We start from the raw sequence: 19374 nt of genomic DNA, 5'->3' as shown, positions 1-19374 counted from the left end.
CATAGAGCTTGCAGGTTAGTAGAGGAGATAGACCTTACACAAGTAATTGATCACATGATATATATAATTACAAACTAAGACAAGTGCTGTGGAAGAAAAGCCTGAAATGGGGAATCTAACCTAGTTTTGATTGGGGGCAGGGGGCTAGAGAAGGATTTGCCAGCTGAATTATGAAGAATGAATTGACTAGGCGAAGGTATGGAGGAGAGTTCCAGGTAGAGTGATCTGCATACAGGAAAGCTCTGATTTGCGAAGATGCATGGTTCTTTTGAAGGACTGCGAGACCAGCGGGTCTGGAACAGAAGAGGTGCAAAAATGGTGATGACGATGATAGTGATGATCATAATAACAATACTAATAGTGGTATTAATATGTCAATATGTAGAGTATATTATATCATAATAACATGACCTTATAAATACTAACTTATTACTATTAATACTTATATGTACTTAGACTGTGCCAGGCACCATTCTCAGAACCATATTATTATCCCCATTTTAGAGATGAGGAAACCAAGTACAAAGAGGTCACGCAGTTTACCACAGATCACAGCTCATAAATGGCAAAGATTGAATTCAAACCCAGGTATCAGACTTCAGAGCCTATGCTATCCTACTTCTAGGATGAGATACTGTAGGTAGTTTGGGGCCAGATTATGCAGAACCTTGTGGACCTTGTTACGAATTTTGGTCTTCTCCTGAGAGCTTTGGGAAGCCATTGTAGGGTTTTACTTGGGAGAATAAGATAAACATGTTTGGGAAGATCATATGGCTACCTTTTAGGGACCCAGATTGGAAATCTGTGGAGATTAGTGTGGAGAGACCAGTTAGTTGTTCTGGCAAAAAACGATTTTTTTTTTCCTTCGTGGACAGTTCTTTTGCTTTATACTCTAGTTATTGGCTTCATTGCATAAGCAAATCAATAATATTGAAAATATAAATAATAAAATAAGTAATAATGATAATACTCTATTTCTCATATTATCTCAAAGGCAGTGTCATTCCAGGACAGGGATGTCAAGTAGATGTTGTCTTGTTCATCCACTCCACGCCTTCCTAAAATGCTGTGCTGCGAAGGGTTCTGAGGTAGTGTCTACAGGATGTGGGGTGGGGGATGGTGGTATCCATGACACTTATTTTCCCTCCATATGGTAAATTCTTTCTCTTCTTTTTGCCAGAAGTAACCATTTGTTTGTCAAGTTTTGTGGGTTCTACCTTTTAAGAATTTTTTTTTACCCTGCTCTTTCCTCCCTGTTTTATTATTTCTCATCTGGACTTTTATAACAGTTTCCTATTCATCGTCATGTCTTCAGTCACATATCTCACCAAAACTCTGTATAGTGATACTCTTTTTTTTTTTTTTTTTTTTGAGGAACAAGAGCCACGTTTTTATTTTGATCATTTCTTCTATTAGAAGTACTCCTTAATGATATCCTTGGCCTGAGACTCTTTGCTTAACCACCACACAACTGCAACCATCCGCTTTACAGGGTTTTTCCTCTCTGTCAGTTTTACAGAGGCCTACCCATTCCCCTAGTTTCTTGTTACCATCAACCTTAATTAGGTTGATTTGTCATTCAGCACAAGGGCCTTTACCAACTTGACATAAGCTCATCAGAATTGGATGCAAGCACACAAAGATGGGCTTGGCACTTGTCTAAGGCTTTGGCAGCTTCGGAATCCCACATGCTAGACCATCCTGGATGAGGGTGGTCTTCAGCACCTCTTGTAAAGCAGTATTAATGTCCATTACACCTCCAGTGGAAATGCTTTCCTCCACCAAGGCGGTGGGTTATGGCCACAGCAATGGGTTATGGGTGGAGCTGAATCTTGAATGCACCGGGGCCTCTACCTCCCACGCATTTCCCCAGCAACAGGGAAAGCGCACTATGGTACTCTTTATAGATCTGATGACACTGCTCTCTTTAAAGACCCTGTCTCCTCATGCGGGACAAAACATAAACTTTTTAGTGTGACATCTGAACTATCCATGTTTAGGCCTTTGTTTTCCTCTTCAGTGTCATCACTCATCCTTCCCACCTTTTCTTTTCTTTCTTTTTTTTTTTAGCATCTTTATTGGAGTATAATTGCTTTACAATGGTGTGTTAGTTTCTGCTGTATAACAAAGTGAATCAGCTATACATATACATATATCCCCATGTCTCCTGCCTCTTGCATCTCTGTCCCACCCTCCCTAACCCACCCCTCTAGGTGGTCACAAAGCACCGAGCTGATCTCCCTGTGCTATGTGGCTGTTTCCCATTAGCTATCTGTTTTACATTTGGTAGTGTGTATATGTCAGTGCCACTCTCTCACTTCGTCCCAGCTTACCCTTCCCCCTCCCCATGTCCTCAAGTCCATTCTCTACGTCTGTGTCTTTATTCCTGTCCTGCCCCTAGGTTCTTCAGAACCTTTTTTTTTTTAGATTCCATATATATGTGTTAGCATACTGTATTTGTTTTTCTCTTTCTGACTTCACTCTGTATGACGGACTCTAAGTCCATCCACCTCACTACAAATAACTCAATTTCGTTTCTTTTTATGGCTGAGTAATATTCCATTGTATATATGTGGCACATCTTCTTCATCCATTCATCTGTCGATGGACACTTAGGTAGCTTCCATGTCCTGGCTGTTGTAAATAGAGCTGCAGTGAACATTGTGGTACATGACTCTTTTTGAATTATGGTTTTCTCAGGGTATATGCCCAGTAGTGCTTCCCACCTTTTCTAATCTATGCTCCTGCAAACTATTTGCATTTCACAGAAAGGTATATTCTGTTGATTTTTAATTCCTTGCCTTTGCACATGCCATTTCTTCTGCCTGTGTATCCTAAACTGGGTAGCTTGGCAAAAAGTTCCTCCTCTTTTAAGATATAGTTTAACTGTCACTCAGGTAGAATTAGCCGTTCTTTCTCTTTTTTTTAATCGTGTAGTGCTTTTACATTTATTATGGCATCTGGAGGTCAATGAATTTTGTTTTCCCGGGTCTGGTTTTATTTGATCTCAATTCCTTGCACAATGACTGGCACATGCTCAATAATTAAAATAAAAGAGCCTGTGTTTCACAGATGAGGAAACTGAGCCTGACGGAATAAGTGACTTCACCAAGGTCTCATGGCACAGCTGGGATACAAAACCAGTTTTTTAAAATTCCAGATCCAATATTTCTTTCATCGTACCTTGCCTGTAGTATAAAAATTTAAGAAATATTGTACTGAGTTAATTGAGTATTCTTTCTGTATAAAAATTGTGATAATGAAAATCCCATTAACAGCTTACATTGTAAATTTAAGTGGATAGGGACCTACTTAGTTCCTTTTGGTTTATATTAATGCTTCAAGGTGAATAGGCTATAATTTTTCATGATTGAGAGTGTGGCCTATGATGGAAAAGCCAATTGAACAAATAGTGTGTGCAATTTTTCATGTCATATTTGAATATTGGAAAATAGGCAAAAAATTGAAAAGTTGAGTATTTTATGATATACTAAGGGTCTGTTCCGGATATTAAAGCTATAGTTGAGCTCTCATTCAGTCGTTCAGTGACTTTTATTCCTGTTTATATAACCTAAAGCACTTGTTGAACACCATTGTAAGCAGTTTACATGTGATGCTTACAACCCTAGAGTTAAGTACGTTATTATCCCCACTTTACATACAAGGAAACAGAGAGACAGATGGTAACTTGCTAAACTAAATGTAACACAACTAGTAAATGGGTGAGTTAGCATTTGAACCCAGGCAGTCTGGTTCAAGAGCCCAAACCCTTAACTAGGATGCTAAACTTTGTTAGTTATTTTGTTTTCAGAGGAGCTACAAAGATGAAAAGATAGGGCCTCTGCTCTCAAGAGAATTGATAGTGTAAGGGGGAATAAAGGTATGGAAATGGGAGAGGTAATTATTTGCTGGATGACTGCTCCCTGCCTGAAGGTATGCTAAGTATGTCTTACCTATTCTCATTTAAACTCTACAAACATAGGAGGGAAGTATCCTTACCCCATTTTACAAAGGAGGGAACTGAAGGAAGGACAGGTTAAGTAACTTGCAAACTCAAAGGAAGCATCAGAGCTAAAGTAGGAACTTAGTTTTGACTGGCTTCAAACATATTCTTTCTGTTGCTTTGTGCCACTTCTGTACAGATATAAAATCACAGTATTATGTAATTACTGTAATTTTAAATATTGTGTAAGGTGCATTGGGAGCACAGGGAAAGGATCCCTTATGTCTGTCTAGGGAGGAGAGGAAGGCTTCACAGGGTGGGTAGCGCTTGAGTTATAGCAATTGATTAAGATCTTCAGACAGAGAGAAGAGCATGTGCCAAGTCATGGAGGGGTGAGAGAATGTGGTGTGTTTAGTGGTTGAGTATTTCAGTAGTAAAGTGGGAGAAGAGAATAGATTTTAGATGCTTAGGTAGAATTGATCCAACTTAGAGATAGCAAATGAAATATGAGGGTCAAGGAGGATCCAGGAATACTCAGGAGGTTTCTGGCTTCAGTAAGTTGAGTTTGTGATGATACCATTTACTGAGGGGCTAGGAACAGGATTCGGGGGGAAGTAATAAGTATTGGAATCTGTTGTGTTTAAGGGGCTTGTGGGACATTCAAGTGGTAATTTGCACTGGGAGGCATTTGCCCATATGGATGTGGTATTTAGAGATCAGAGAGTTATCTACCTGTAGGTATAGTGTTGCCAGATAAAAATGTAGAATGCTCAGTTAAATTTGATTACCAAATGAACAATGAATATTTTTTCATATAAATATGTTGCATGCAATGTTTGGGACTTACTTATACTAAAGAACTATTTGTTGTTTATTTGAAATTCAGATTTAACTGGTCATTTTATATTTTTATTTGCTATATCTGATAACCCTATATAGGTGATAAAGTAGAGAAAAGAGAGTAGAGCTCAGGATAGAAAGCTGGGAACTAGATTAATTCAGTGCTTCAAAATGGCTTCAAAGTAGTCCCCCAAGCAGCAGCCTCATCATTACCTGGGAACTTGTTAGAAACGTATATTCTTGGGCCCTGCTCCAGACCTGCTGAATCAGAAATTCTGAGCCTGAAACCCAACACTCTATGTCTTAATAAGACTTTTAGGGGCTTCTGATGCCACTGAATTTGGAACCATTGACTTCAGGGGTGAATATAAGATCAATGAAGGATACTAAGAAATAGTAATGATGAATTGAAGTAATAACATAATCTGAAGACAACCAGTGGAATCATTGGCAGTGTCAGATGTATCTGAGAAGCCAAGTAAGATAAAACCTAAAATTGTTTGTTGAATTACGCAATAGTGAGATGATTGGTTATCTTAAAACACCTTCAGTTGAAGCAGTAGCCTGATTGCATTGTGTTCAGGAGGGAATCAAAAGTGAGGAAGTAGAGAAAGAATGGAATACTTTTTCTCTAAGTTCGGTTGTAAAGGGAGAGAGAAGAGAGGGCAGTAGTTCCTTAGGGAATAAGTTCCTTATAAGCTGAAGGGAAGCAACCTATATGGAGGTTGTGAAAGGAACAAAGGCAAGAATGACTGAGACTGTCTTGAGGATCTCCACATTTGCTGCCCATGCTGAACTTTTGCTGAACTCTCTAACGTAAAACTGCTGAATAGTTGCTGAGTTGCCAAAAGGAAAGAACAATGCTGAGAACTGGACTCTTTCTGGACTAAGGAAGCCATACCTTTCCCTAGTAATGGATGAGACGTGCTTGATAACCCAATCGTATGAACAGAACAGATTTATCGTCCAATCCACATTCTTGGTAAACAGCTTGTGTAAGCCTTCGTGAACTTCCTCCTTTTCCCCGTAGAAACCTCTACCCATTTTCCTCCAATGGGACACTATTCTGGGTTCTTCCAGCATCTGTGATCCCTGAATTACAATTCTAAGAACCCAAATAAACTACCTTTTTGCCTCTTTACGGTTCATGCTGCTTTTAGTTGACGAAGTGGAGAGAGGCTGAGGACACACAAAGACAGTATGAAGTGCTGTAAGAAGGGAGAGGGAAAGGGATCCTGAACATAAGCACTGTTTTAGTCATGGCTGAGAAGGTTGCCTTTTCCTGTAAGGTTCAAGGACAGTTTGCTGATCAATTTGTAGGCATGATGGAGGGGGGGAATCAGGATGTTACAGGAATTCTTACTTAGCTGCTTCTGTTTTCTTGGTGAAATAGAAACATTATTGAGCAGTAAGTATGTGGGGTTGGGACTTAATGAGTGATGGAGGTGTGGAACAGTTACTTTATGAAGTAAAAGAAACTGACTAGGGAAATGTAACAGGTATATTAGAAAAATACTAGAGATTGAGTTGATGGTAAGATGATAATTTTTTATTGAGTCTTAAATGTTCTTTTTGGTAAGTTGAAGGAGGTGTATATAGGTACTTTTAACTTCCTCCTTTTTTTGCAAGTGCCAATAAATAAATATTGTTATTTAAGTATAATGTTTAAGAACACTTGAATTGAATGAACTTGAATGTCCACTTTGAATTGAATGAACTTAGATTCATTCATTCAACAAATATTTATTCGATGTCATAATTATGAAAATAGTAAGAGCTAGCATTTTTGTTCCTAAATCATGTTTAACTTCTGGCTAACTGTAAGGCATCACACTACATACTTTATTTGTATTAAATCATTTATCCCCCATAAATCTAGTCCAGTGGGTTAGATAATATTATCTTTATTGATAAGGAAGTTGAAACTGAGAAAGATTAAATAACTTGTTTAAGAACCGGGATCGCTAGTGTTCTGGCATTCCTGCGGCATACCCCTTTTCTTTTCTTCCCTTCTTGGGGCCTTGGGGTCATGGGCAGCATTCTGTATTCTGGCGGGTTGGCGCAACGCTTGAGTGGCCTGGCGGGAGTGGGCCACATGCGCGTGGAGGGCACTGTGGACCGGAGGGAGGCACACAGTATGGCTGAAAACCGAGAGCCCTGCGGGGCCGTCGAGGCTGAGCTGGACCCGGTTTAGTACACCCTGTGGATGTGGCTTCCCCACTGCCTGCGCCGGAAGCCCAATGACATTTCTGTCAACATGAAGACTGATGTTAAGGCCCAGCTGGCCCACTGCCAGAAACTGCTGGACGGACGGGCATGGGGTCAGAACTCATGCACTGAGATCTACATCCACGGCTTGGGCCTGGCCATTAACTGCACCATCAACATTGCCCTACAGCTTCAGGCTGGCAGCTTCGGGTCCCTGCAGGTGGTGCCAGTACCTCCACTGTGGAGCTTGTCGATGAGCTGGAACCAGAGACTTACACATGAGAGCTGCTGACCCAGATCTACAACAACTCAGTCATCCACATCTGTGTCTTCAGGGTCGCACCCAAGTAATTGAAATGAGGCTGGCCCGTCTTATCTACCCACCGCATACAACTAGGCTCAGATATGGCTCTACTGAGTACTGTCATGGACCTTCTACCAGAGGCATGTAGGAAAAAGCCTGTCCTCCTTGCAGCCCCGAGGACTATGAATTCAGAGGGCGAATATTGTCTTTTGTTGGGCCCAAGCAGTGGGTCTTTCTGAATCTTTGTGTTCTGTAACCATTGTCCTATACAGTCAAACGTATCAAGTTGTGTTGGTGCCCGGCCACCCCACTGCAAAAAAAAAAAAAAAAAAAGAACCAGGATCACACCTGTTTCTGTCTGCTCTCGGAACCCATAGTCTTCTTTGTTATGTTGACTGTGCTGGGTGTTGAATGTACAGAGGTGGAAAAACAGATATGGTCCCTGTCCCTAGTGGACATGGTCCTTTTGGTCTAGTGTATGTGTGGGGGAGGAGGAGGGGTGTTAGACATTAAACAGATTATCACCCAAATAAATATGATACGATGTATTATGACAAGTGCTATGAGTGAAAGGAGATGGGAGAAGCTACAACAGGGGAACTTAATTTCAATTGGGGACCAGGGTTTGAATTCATTATAGTAATTATGTTATATTGTATTTGTACATTTAGGAGGGAGACAGCATGGGTTTTGAAACAGAGAGACCTGGGTTTGATTCCCATCTGTGCACTTAGTATCTTTGTGACCTTGGACAAGTTGATGAACATCTCTAAGCCTCACTTTCCTCATCCATAAAGAAGGTTCAATAATTCTTACCTTATAGGCAGCAGTTTGTTTGGTGCCATAACGTACATCACGGGAAGTGATAAATTAATGCAGTGGTTCTTAATCTTCGGCATTTAATATTCCAAAGAAATTCCAGAGTAACTTTGGGAACTGATACATTTGTCATTTATTTTGCTAAGTACAGGGAGATTAAAAATACAACTACCATTTATTATCACCATTGTTTCAAAAAAGTAAGACTATTTTTAAAAACTTTGAGGGCTTCCCTGGTGGTGCAGTGGTTAAGAATCTGCCTGCCAGTGCAGGGGACACGGGTTCGAGCCCTGGTCCGGGAAGATCCCACATGCCATGAAGCAACTAAGCCCGTGCACCACAACTACTGAGCCTGCGCTCTAGAGCCCGCGAGCCACAACTACTGAAGCCCACGTGCCTAGAGCCCGTGCTCCGCAACAAGAGAAGCCACCACAATGAGAAGCCCGCGCACCGCAACAAAGAGTAGCCTCCACTCGCCACAACTAGAGAAAGCCTGCGCACAGCAACGAAGACCCAACGCAGTCACAAATAAAATAAATAAAATACTATAACTAAAAAAAAAGAACACTGTCATTTAAAAAAATAAACTTTATTTGAAATATGTAAGGCTGTTTTAACAACCCCCCCGCCCCCCACCGCTCCAAAATGTAGGGTAGTTCTGATCTCAGAATAAGGGGCACTCTTTTTCAAGTTAGGTATATGTATTTTAATTTCTTTCATGATTACGTGTTATTTTAAAGCATTTTGAAGAATATATTAAAGATAAACCTGATTTAGGCTGTGTTGATTTTTTGTATAATGAGCAGATTGCATTGAAACTTGTGTCTTTTCTGACATTAAGAGATATGCCACTTGCAACTCTGTTGGCTAAAATTACTAATTTGATCCAAACTCTAAATCATTCAGATTTAATTTCATTTATTGCTCCCTTATAAACACAGCCTATAAAAGGGGTAGTGCTCAGCATTGAAATAGCTGTGTATTACGCCCATATATCAAGATTACATTTGAGAAGTAGATATAACTATCATAAAAGATTCTTCAATTCTAAAGATCCTTTTTGTAAAGATTAAATCTAGGGCTTCCCTGGTGGTGCAGTGGTTAAGAATCTGCCTGCCAATGCAGGGCACACAGGTTCGAGCCCTGGTCTGGGAAGATCCCACATGCTGTGGAGCAACTAAGCCCGTGTGCCACTACTACTGAGCCTGCGCTCTACAGCCTGCGAGCCACAGCTCCTGAGCCTGTGTACTACAACTACTGAAGCCTGTGCACCTAGAGCCTGTGCTCCGCAACAAGAGAAGCCACCGCAATGAGAAGCCTGCCCACTGCAACGAAGAGTAGCCCCCGCTCGCCGCAACTAGAAAAAGCCCGCGCGCAGCAACGAAGACCCAACGCAGCCAAAAAAAAAGAAAAAAAAAGATTGAATCTAGTCTGATAACTTGTAAATTTTGACTTTTGAGGTATTTGAAGGCGATTACGACTATAATGTAGAAGAGATGAATATGACAGTTATTTTTTTTGTTTGAATTTCTAGTTTCCTCAGTACTAACACTGTATTCATTTCTCTCTCTCTCTTCTTGTTTTCTTTAAGGAATATGTACATGCTTCAAAGCCGAAAACTCAAGAAAGTGAACTGAAAATTAGTGCTGTCTTTTCAGTCAGTGACAGTCCTCTTGGTAAGAAACAGAACTGTAAGTTAGTTAGAATCAGTATTTGTTATATTCTGACGAGTAGAATTGAGGGAAAGTACCTCATGTAAGTCTTTTTCTTCCTTTAGACAAAGCAGTGCTTTTCAAACTGGCTAGCTGGTCTTGACCAGTATTTTAAAAAGTGGAATATAATTACAGTTGATCCTTGAACAACATGGGTTTGAACTGCGCAGGTCCACTTACAGGTGATTTTTTTCAATAAATATAGTACCTGTATTTTTATTCTACAGATCTGTAAATTAAGTGTGGGGACATTTTTATGTTCTATTGGAGATCACAGTATGTGGAATCAGAAGAACTAGGGTTTGAGTCCTGATTCTATCCAGACTGTTTCAGCTTCCTGCCCTTGGATGAGTCATTTCTTTTTTTCAGTTCTTTTGTTTTTGAGACAGAGATAGCAGGACACGGATTTTTGACTGCGTGGGGTCGGCGCCCCTAACCTCTGAGTTGTTTAAGGGTCAACTGTATATCAATGTGGTGCATATAGTAAGGAAACGTTATTTCATGAAATTACTGTTTCAGTTATTAAATTTTATATACATATACACACACATGCATGCACACACATGCACATACAGATGTATGTGTGTGTCTCTTGGGTTATAATGTGAAATGTAGTTCTAACTATGTGTCATGGTTAAAAAGTTTGAAGCTGCCTGTTTTAGAGTGGTTATTGCCTCAATATTGGATTTCAAGACTGAGGGAATTTGTGCTAAAAAATAGAGAATGTATATATGTTCATGTTGATGTGAAAACAGTTTTTGTTGTTGTTGTTGTTTTTTCTTATTTTGTTTTTATAGCCCAACAGTTGACCCCAGGCTTTCAGCTTTCTCTTGCATCATCTGGCCCAAATATATCGCTTCCTTCAGTTCCAGCCGTAGCTATTCAGGTTTTTTGTTCTGGTTGCAAAAAAATGCTTTATAAGGGGCAAACTGCATTTCATAAGACAGGATCTACTCAGCTCTTTTGCTCCACAAGGTGCATCATCGGATATTCTTCACCTGTCTGCCTACCACCTCCTCCCAAGAAAACCTGTGCAAACTGCTCAAAGTATGAAATTCTTAATTATATCCCTTACTTTTTAAGTGTTTTTAGTTCAAATATGCTATTGCTATTTTAAATCTCTTTAGCTCATTTCCCTGGAAATACTTTTTAGCTAATTGAGAAGTTTGCAAATTCTAAAGTTTTGTAAAGTTAAATAAGTGACTTGATGTAAAAAAGTATTGCTTAGACCAGTTTTCCTGTCTCTTTCAATTAGAAAGAAATAAATTATTTGTGAGAAACTATAGGACCACTCATATATTGTATCTACTGTAATTGTAGACAACAACTGTTCAAAATTATGTTATCTTGAAAGTTATTGAAGTATAGAATGAAATAGTATCACCCTTATAATAGTAAATGAAAGTTATTTAATTCTTTAGAAGGTAAATGGCCACAAAAATAATGCATTTATTCCTGAAAAGTCCTTGTGAGCTTTTGTTGGGGGTCATTGTTACTTTATAATAATGCATAGATGCAGAGAGAGGAAGAAATAGCAACGAAGGTACATAAACTTCTTTCTCTACCTCAGTAAGTTTGAAGAATTTGGCACGTTTTACCTATTTGCGTGGTAGTGCAATTCTAGGAATACAGTATGTTGTCAGTAGTCACTAATGTAGAGCAAGGAAAGTTAAGAGCTTGGTTTTAGATTGTAGCTCTATCACTTACTAGCTATATGACCTTGGGCCAGATATTTAACCTTTCTAAGCCTTAGTTTCTTCATTGGTAAATAGTATCTACTTCCTCAGGTTTTAATGAGACAGTGTTGGCACAGGACCTAGCACACAGCAAATGCTTAATAAGTGGGATCCTATTACTTTTAATAATAAATTTGGTATTATGTATATTTAACATATAATTTATAGGCCTCTATTTTGTCTTTGGCGATATATGATAGTTTCTTTATCTGCTTGGTGTGTTGGCCTTAGGTATCTAAAAGTAGATCCTGTTAAAATGGAAATCCCCAACTAAAAGGAAAGAGGAATTTTAAAACATTTTACTTAAATATTCAAATTTAGTTTTGTTCCAAAATGCCCTTCTAATACCTTACTTTAACTCTTTTATGTCATTCTCATGAAACTGATCTGGAAGAGTAAATTTAGTTTTTTGTTTTTAGATATTCAATCTCAACATATCAAATATCAAAAGGAAATTAATTAAATTTTAAAGAGCATAACACCGCCTGTACATCCAAATACATATTCTCTTAAAAGTAGTCACTCTTGTCCTTGGCTTTTTACCACAACGCTGTTGTTATTCAAAATTTTTTTTTGTCTCTTGATTTTGCATTGCCTTCAGAGGCTGTGAAACATTCCTTTAGACTAAGTTAGGTGATAAATCTATCTTTCAAGCTGGGGTTTGATTTTTGCACATTGCCAAAAGTTACTTGATGTCTTACCAGCTGACTACTGTAGATGATTAAACTGAGTCATACTGTTAAACATGGTCTCTGACTATAAAATTAAAAAGTTGTGCTTAGAGTTCTTATAAACTAAAAGAGAAATTAGAAAAAATGTTTGAGCCATGTTGTTGGGAGAGGTATGGCTTCTCTAAGATAAATGTTAAGATGTAACATATATTTGGATGTGTAAGGTTTAGAATGCATTTATATTTATGTGCACAGATTTCATTAAAAAGTCATTCTCATTGGTTTATTTATATATACATAGCACTGGCAGATTTACATTATTAAATAAAATTCTTAATTGCTTTGATTTTAGTAGAAAAATTACTTTTCAAAATTAATACTTCATCTGCATGTAAGCATATCCACTTGGTTTCCAAGATTCACTGTCGTATTAGTAAGGCTTGGTGAGTTTTAGAACATTAAAGTAGTGCTCTGTTGCTGTTTTTTTATATTTTTAATTATTTTTTATTTTGGCCATGTGGTGCGGCATGCAGGATCTTAGCATGAGGGATCTTAGTACCCTGACCAGGGATCAAACCTGAGCCCCCTGCATTGGGAGCACGGAGTCTTAACCACTGGGCCACCAGGGAAGTCCCTGTTGCTGTTGTTATTCTTTCGTAGTTTACCATGGAGTTCTGTATAATAAAGGTACAGGATGGAAGGCAGAATAGTGGAATGATGAAGTCCATGGACTGTAGAATCAGACTGCCTCGATTTGTATTCTGGCTTCACTGCTTACCAGCTGAATGACTTTGGCAAGTCATTATTTAACCTTTCTGATTTGGTGTCCTAATAATACTTACCTTACAGAGTTTTTTGATAATTAAATTGGATAATTTGAGTAAAGAGAACAATGTCTGGCACATAGAAATTACCCAGTACATTATTGTAGTACATAATATTATTGCCATTAATTTTCTTTACTTTGTGGTCATTAATTAGAAACTAGTGTTTCTAATTAATGCCTATTTCCTTCAATTTTTATACTTGTCAGAAGAATGGCAATAACTTAGTCTCTGTTTTTACTGGCAGTGCTTATTGTAACAATTAGCTCTTACAGAATAACTCTACAAGTCTCATAGAACAACTCAGTTATTTGTATTCTTTTTGTTTCATTCTTGTTTCCATCTGTCCCCTGATACCAAGCCTTAATAGCGCTTTTGTCTGTCATTTGTTTCTTTGGTCTCTTCAGTTATAGTGAAGATTTATATATCATGCTAATTTTTAATGCTAATCTTTGGTAGTTCATCTGTTTCCCAAATCTTACATTTAAATAAAAAGTTTTTTCATCCCTTGTTTCATTCATGTTTCTACTCTTGGCAGCTACTGGCTAGTAAGAGGACAAGTGTTTTGTAGTCTGGAGTTGTGGGATGGTCACTTGTTCTGTTGGCTCCAGTGGATGAAACTTGGTTGGAGCTGGAAGCCTCAATGTTTTTTTCATGAGCATCTGGCTAGATATATTTTAAATGTAGTTCTCCTTCAACACATCTATGAATTCAGTATTATAAACTCCGTTTTATACATGAGGAAATTGAGGCAGTAATTGCCTCACTCATTGTCACTCGGATGATAAGTAATAGAACTAATCATCAAACCCAGTTTTCCAGATGCCTTTTCCAGGGCCACCCATTTACTACTATACAATAGCTGCCCTTAGTAAATGTAGTTATTTTAGCTCACAAAGAGGAAGAAATTACAATTACGAAGAACACATTTCATTTTGCCTTTGTTATTTATTTTTAGAAACATTTTAAATCCAAAGGATGTGATCACAACCCGATTTGAAAATTCCTCTCCTAGCAAAGATTTCTGCAGCCAATCATGCCTTTCTTCTTATGAGCTAAAGAAAAAACCTGTTGTTACCATATATACCAATAGCATTTCAACTAGGTGCAGTATGTGTCAGAAGAATGCTGATGTAAGTTACATTTCACCTTTATTGGGATTCTCTTCACAGATTAGAGGTTTTTAACCGGCTTTGCTTATTTTGTATCTGTATGTGTTTTTTTATTTCCTAGATTCGATTTGAAGTTAAATATCAAAATGTGGTACATGGTCTTTGTAGTGATGCCTGTTTTTCAAAATTTCATTCTACCAACAACCTTACCATGAACTGTTGTGAGAACTGTGGGAGCTATTGCTATAGTAGCTCTGGTCCTTGCCAGTCCCAGAAGGTTTTTAGTTCAACAAGTATAACAGCATATAAACAGGTATGAATATCAGTCTGTTGTGTACAGTTGGGCTTATCCCTTCTGAGATGGCTGCACAGGGATGAAGTGCAGAATAAAAGAGTGAACTCTTCCCATCAGTTGATCTTGGTGTGTGATTTCCCCTTCTGAAAAATGGGATAGATTCTGATGCTGTAAGGGTTGATTTTGATAGTGAGATGATATAGGTGAACTAGGTCATTTTTTAGGGTTTCCTTCATGGCCAAGAATTCACAAATATAATTTCATGATTTGCTATGAGTCTGAAATATTCTGTGACATATTGATAGTGAAGAAAACCCCATATTATTGTGAATAAACTATGACCAAAGTTAAAAGATGATATAATCAGCAAATATAAAACATATCTTTTTCCTTTTAGAAAATATATATTTTAAATGTGTTTTGGAATGAATTGTAATTATTCTGGCAACATTGCCTTATTAGAATACTGTAACTTTTTTTTTTCTTTTTTCTATTTTCCAACTGCCTTTTTAAAAATTTTAGCTAATTTTTATTTATTAGTTTCGTTACTAAATATATTAATTTGTGTCAATTTAATTATTGCTGAATAATATGGGGTCTTTAAAAAGCTATTTTTTTAAAAAGGTATAAATGATAATTAAAAGTTTTTTTCAGTTAGGATGTTTGGTTTATTTTTAATTCCTTTGAGCAGTTGGTAATAGATGTTCATCTTTGGAAAATATCTCTTTTCTAGAAACTTAGCCACTTTTTGCAGTCTGGTTACTACTTTCACAAGAATAAAATCCATGTTTTATATATATGTGTGTGTGTATATATATACATATATATATGTATTCCAAAAATCAGTTCCATTCCTGATTTTGTTACTGGTATTATACCCTATCAACTGCATGAATGATGTTCCTCTTTTACCAGGAAGATTATGTATTGTAACTTTGCAATTTATATTTTCCTTCCTTTTACTTCCCTATTTAATTCATTACTAAAAGACCTTATATTGTGTCAGTGACAGTATAGGGTAGCAGTTAGGAGCTTGGACTTTGGAGCCAGATGAAGTAAGTTTAGTCTCCTACTTTATTGTTTATTTGTTAATTTAAAGTTTGTTTAAATTTTTTAAAAAAGATATATAATTTTTTTAAAGTATCTCTCACTATGTTATTGAAAAGATTTTATGGTACAGTGTATATAAATTGCTTAGTGTGGGGCCTGCTCATGGTAAGCGCTTAGTAAGTAAGAACACTGGTGATTTATATAAATGGTAGCCATTATTATTGTTGTTGTTTCTTAAAACATGAATAACCTTACAGGCAAATTTTATTATGAAACTCAGCTTGAACTACAGGTAGTACTGTAGAATCTCCTAATATACATTAAACATCTTTTCTATCTCCTGCTGAAGAGTCTTCCTAGTTAAGTAACCTTCAAGGTGGTAGACTCTATCCTAGATTGATGTCCAAGTCTGTCCTGAGGGTGGTCCTTTGGTTCATGGATTACTTGGTCCTCTCTGATTATTTGTGATGAGAGAAGTATGTTATGACTAATTAGTTATTACTTTTAATGTGTTTTGTTGTTGCTAATATATATGAGTAGTTACTAATTTTTTTCAGTTTACATTTTACAGGCATACCTCAGAAATATTGTGGGTTTGGTTCTAGACCACTGCAATAAAGCAAGATTATATATATCAATTCTTATATACACATACACACAAATATAATTTATATATATACATATATATATAATTGATATATATTCTTGGTTGAAAGAGGTATGTTTCAGGTCTATGTGGGTCCTTTCAAAAAGTAAAGAGCTAATCCTTAAATAATTCTAAAATAGTGTTTATAGACATTTCATCAGTTAAGAGTTTTAGAGACATGTGATTGAGTTCATCCAGTTTCTGTAGCTAGGAAAGCAGCTTCCTAGATAACTAACTTAGATAGATTATGTCTTTTCTTCACCTTTAGAAAGAGAGGGCATTTATAGACATACCTCAGAGATACTGCATGTTCAGTTACAGACCACCACAATAAAGCAAATATTGCAATAAAGTGACACACAAATTTTTGGTTTCCCAGTGCATATAACAGTTACGATTTACACTATACTGTAGTCTTTGAAGTGCGCAATAACATTATGTCTTAAAAAAACAATGTGCATACCTTAATTTAAAAATGCTTTATTGCTTAACAATGCTAACATTCATCTGAGCCTTCAGCGAGTTGTAATCTTTTTGCTGGTGGAGGGTCTTGCCTCGATGTTGATGGCTGCCAACTGCTCAGGGTGGTGATTACTGAAGGCTGGGGTGGCTGTGGCAGTTTCTTAAAATAAGACAACAATTAAGTTTGCTGCATGGATTGACTCTTCCTTTCATAAACGATTTCTCTGTGGTATGCAGTGCTGTTTGATAGCATTTGACCCTCAGTAGAACTTCTTTCAGAATGGGAATCAATCCTGTCAAACCTTGTTGCTGCTTTATCAACTAAATTTATGTAATATTCTGAATGCTTTGTTGTCATTTCAGCAGTCCTCTTCACCAGGAGTAGATTCCATCTCAAGACACCACTTTTTTGCTCATCCATAAGAAGCAATTCCTTGTTCATTAAAGTTTTGTCCTGAGATTGCAGAAATTGAGTCACATCTTTCGGGCTCCACCTCTAATTCTTGTCCTCTTGCTATTTCCACCAGTCTGCAGTTACTTTATTCACTGAAGTCTTAAACCCCTCAAAGTCATCCATGAAAGTTGGAGTCAACTTCTTCCAAACTCCTGTTAATGTAGATATTTTGACCTCTTCCCATGAATCACTTATGCTTTTAATGTCATCTAGAATGGTGAATCCTTTCCAGAAGGCTTTTAATTTACTTTGTCCAGCTCTATCAGAAGAATCACTATCTATGGCAGCAATAGCGTTACAAAATGTATTTCTTAAATAATAAGACTTGAAAGTCAAAATTACTCTTTGATCCATGGGCTGCAGAATGGATGATTTGTTAGCAGGTGTGAAAACAACATTAATATCATTGTACATCTCCATCAGAGCTCTTGGGTGACCAGATGCATTGTCAACGAGCAATAATATTTTGAAAGGAATCTTTTCTTCAGAGGAGTAGGTCTCAACAGTGGGCTTAAAATATTCAGTAAACCATGTTGTCAGCAGATGTGCTGTTATCTAGGCGTTGTTTTTCCATTTATAGAGCACAGGCAGAGTAGATTTAGCATAATTCTTAAGGGCCCTAGGATTTTTAGAATAATAAATGAGCATTGGCTTCAACTTAAAGTCACTAGGTGCAGTAGCCCCTGACAAGAGAGTCGGCCTGTCCTTGAAGCTTTGAAGCCAGGCATTGACTTCTCTCTAGCATGAAAGTCCTAGATGGAATATTCTTCCAATGGAAGGCTATTTCATCTGCATTGAAAATCTGTTGTTTAATGTAGCCACCTTCATTAATTATCTTAGCTAGATCTTCTGAATAACTTGTAGCTTCCACATCAGCACTTGCTGCTTCACATTGTACTTTGATGTTTTAGAGACGGCTTCTTTCCTTAAAACTCATGAACCAACCTCTGCCACCTTCAGACTTTTCTTCTGCAGCTTCCTCACCTGTCTCAACCTTCATAGAATTGAAGAGAGGTAGGGCCTTGCTTTGGATTAGGCTTTGGCTTCAGGGAATATTGTGGCTGGTTTGATCTTCTGTCCAGACACTAAAACTTTATCCATATCAGCAGTAAGACTGTTTTGCTTTCTTATCATTTGTGTCTTCACTGGAGTAGCACTTTTAATTTCCTTCAAGAACTTCTCCTTTGCATTTACAACTTGGCTAACTGGCACAAGAGGCCTAGCTTTAGGCCTCTCTTAGCTTTCCACATGCCTTCCTCACTAAGTTTAATCATTTCTAGCTTTTGATTTGAAGTGAGAAATGTGTAACTGTTCCTTTCACTTGACTACCTAGAGACCATTGTAGGGTTATTAATTGGCCTAATTTCAATATTGTTGTGTCTCAGGGAATAGGGAGGCCTGAGGAGAGGGAGAGAGATGGGAAATAGCCGGTCAGTGGAGCAGTCAGAACACATAAAACGTTTATCAATTTAGCTAGTCTTAAATGGGCGTGGTTTATGGCGCCCCAAAATAGTTACAGTGGTAACATCAAAGGTCACTGATTACAGATCACCATAACAAATACAAAAATAATGAAAAATTTTGAAATATTGTGGGAATTACCAAAATGTGACACAGTGAGCAAATGCTGTTGGAAAAATGGCGCTGATAGACTTGCTTGACACAGGGTTGCCACAAATCTTCAATTTGTAAAAAATGCAGTATCTGCAAAGCATAATAAAGTGAAGCACAATAAAATGAGGTATGCCTGTATTATTGTCTGAAAGAACTTATTTTTCCTACATCCCAACTTTTAGGAAAGTCTGTACTTAGTGTAGCTGCTATCATTGTCATGCTCAAATATTTTAGCCAAAGGCTTTGGTTGTAGGTAGCTTTTCTTTTTCTTTCCTTAAACCATATGTATATACGTGTGCTTGTCCTAGGTATCTAAATGTTATTTTATTTTAATAGAATTCAGCCCAAACTCCTCCATATGCCTTGGGGAAATCATTGAGGCCCTCAGCTGAAATGATTGAGACTACGAATGACTCAGGAAAAACGGAGCTTTTCTGCTCTATTAATTGCTTATCTGCTTACAGAGTTAAGACAGTTATTTCTTCAGGTAATGTTTAAGTTTGATAAATTTATAGATTTCATAACTATTAAAGAAGAATGTAACTGCTTTTCTTTCACTTCGTTACAAACTAAACTGATCTATGTGGTTAGATAAAGACCCAAGGTTATTTTAGTTTCAAAGAGCTGATTTTTATTTTTATTTTTATTTTCTTTGAAGGATCCATGCAGTATTTTTTTAAAGTA

At 37.4% G+C, this 19374-nt stretch overlaps 1 protein-coding gene and 2 pseudogenes across 5 annotated transcripts in view; 2 read left to right on the top strand and 1 right to left on the bottom strand.

Moving 5' to 3' along the window:
* The window catches only part of ZMYM6 (zinc finger MYM-type containing 6), a 43859-nt gene that overhangs the window by 1722 nt on the left and 22763 nt on the right, over positions 1-19374 (top strand). For 4 of the 5 annotated variants that reach the window (XM_036872216.1, XM_036872238.1, XM_036872224.1 and 1 more), the window contains exons 3-7: positions 9706-9790; positions 10624-10873; positions 14016-14190; positions 14291-14482; positions 19027-19177. In XM_036872216.1, coding sequence (XP_036728111.1) covers positions 9706-9790; positions 10624-10873; positions 14016-14190; positions 14291-14482; positions 19027-19177 — 853 coding nt within the window. Of the gene's footprint in view, positions 1-9705; positions 10874-14015; positions 14191-14290; positions 14483-19026; positions 19178-19374 lie in introns of all 5 variants that reach the window. The other variant, XM_036872207.1, reaches the window with a different exon arrangement.
* LOC118899729 lies at positions 1413-1794 on the bottom strand (annotated as a pseudogene).
* LOC118905525 lies at positions 6921-7342 on the top strand (annotated as a pseudogene).

Source organism: Balaenoptera musculus, chromosome 1, assembly GCF_009873245.2.
Source record: "Balaenoptera musculus isolate JJ_BM4_2016_0621 chromosome 1, mBalMus1.pri.v3, whole genome shotgun sequence".
Lineage (NCBI taxonomy): Eukaryota > Metazoa > Chordata > Mammalia > Artiodactyla > Balaenopteridae > Balaenoptera > Balaenoptera musculus.
The sequence above is the reverse complement of the archived record's forward strand: the minus strand, read 5'-3'. Positions and strand labels throughout refer to the sequence as shown.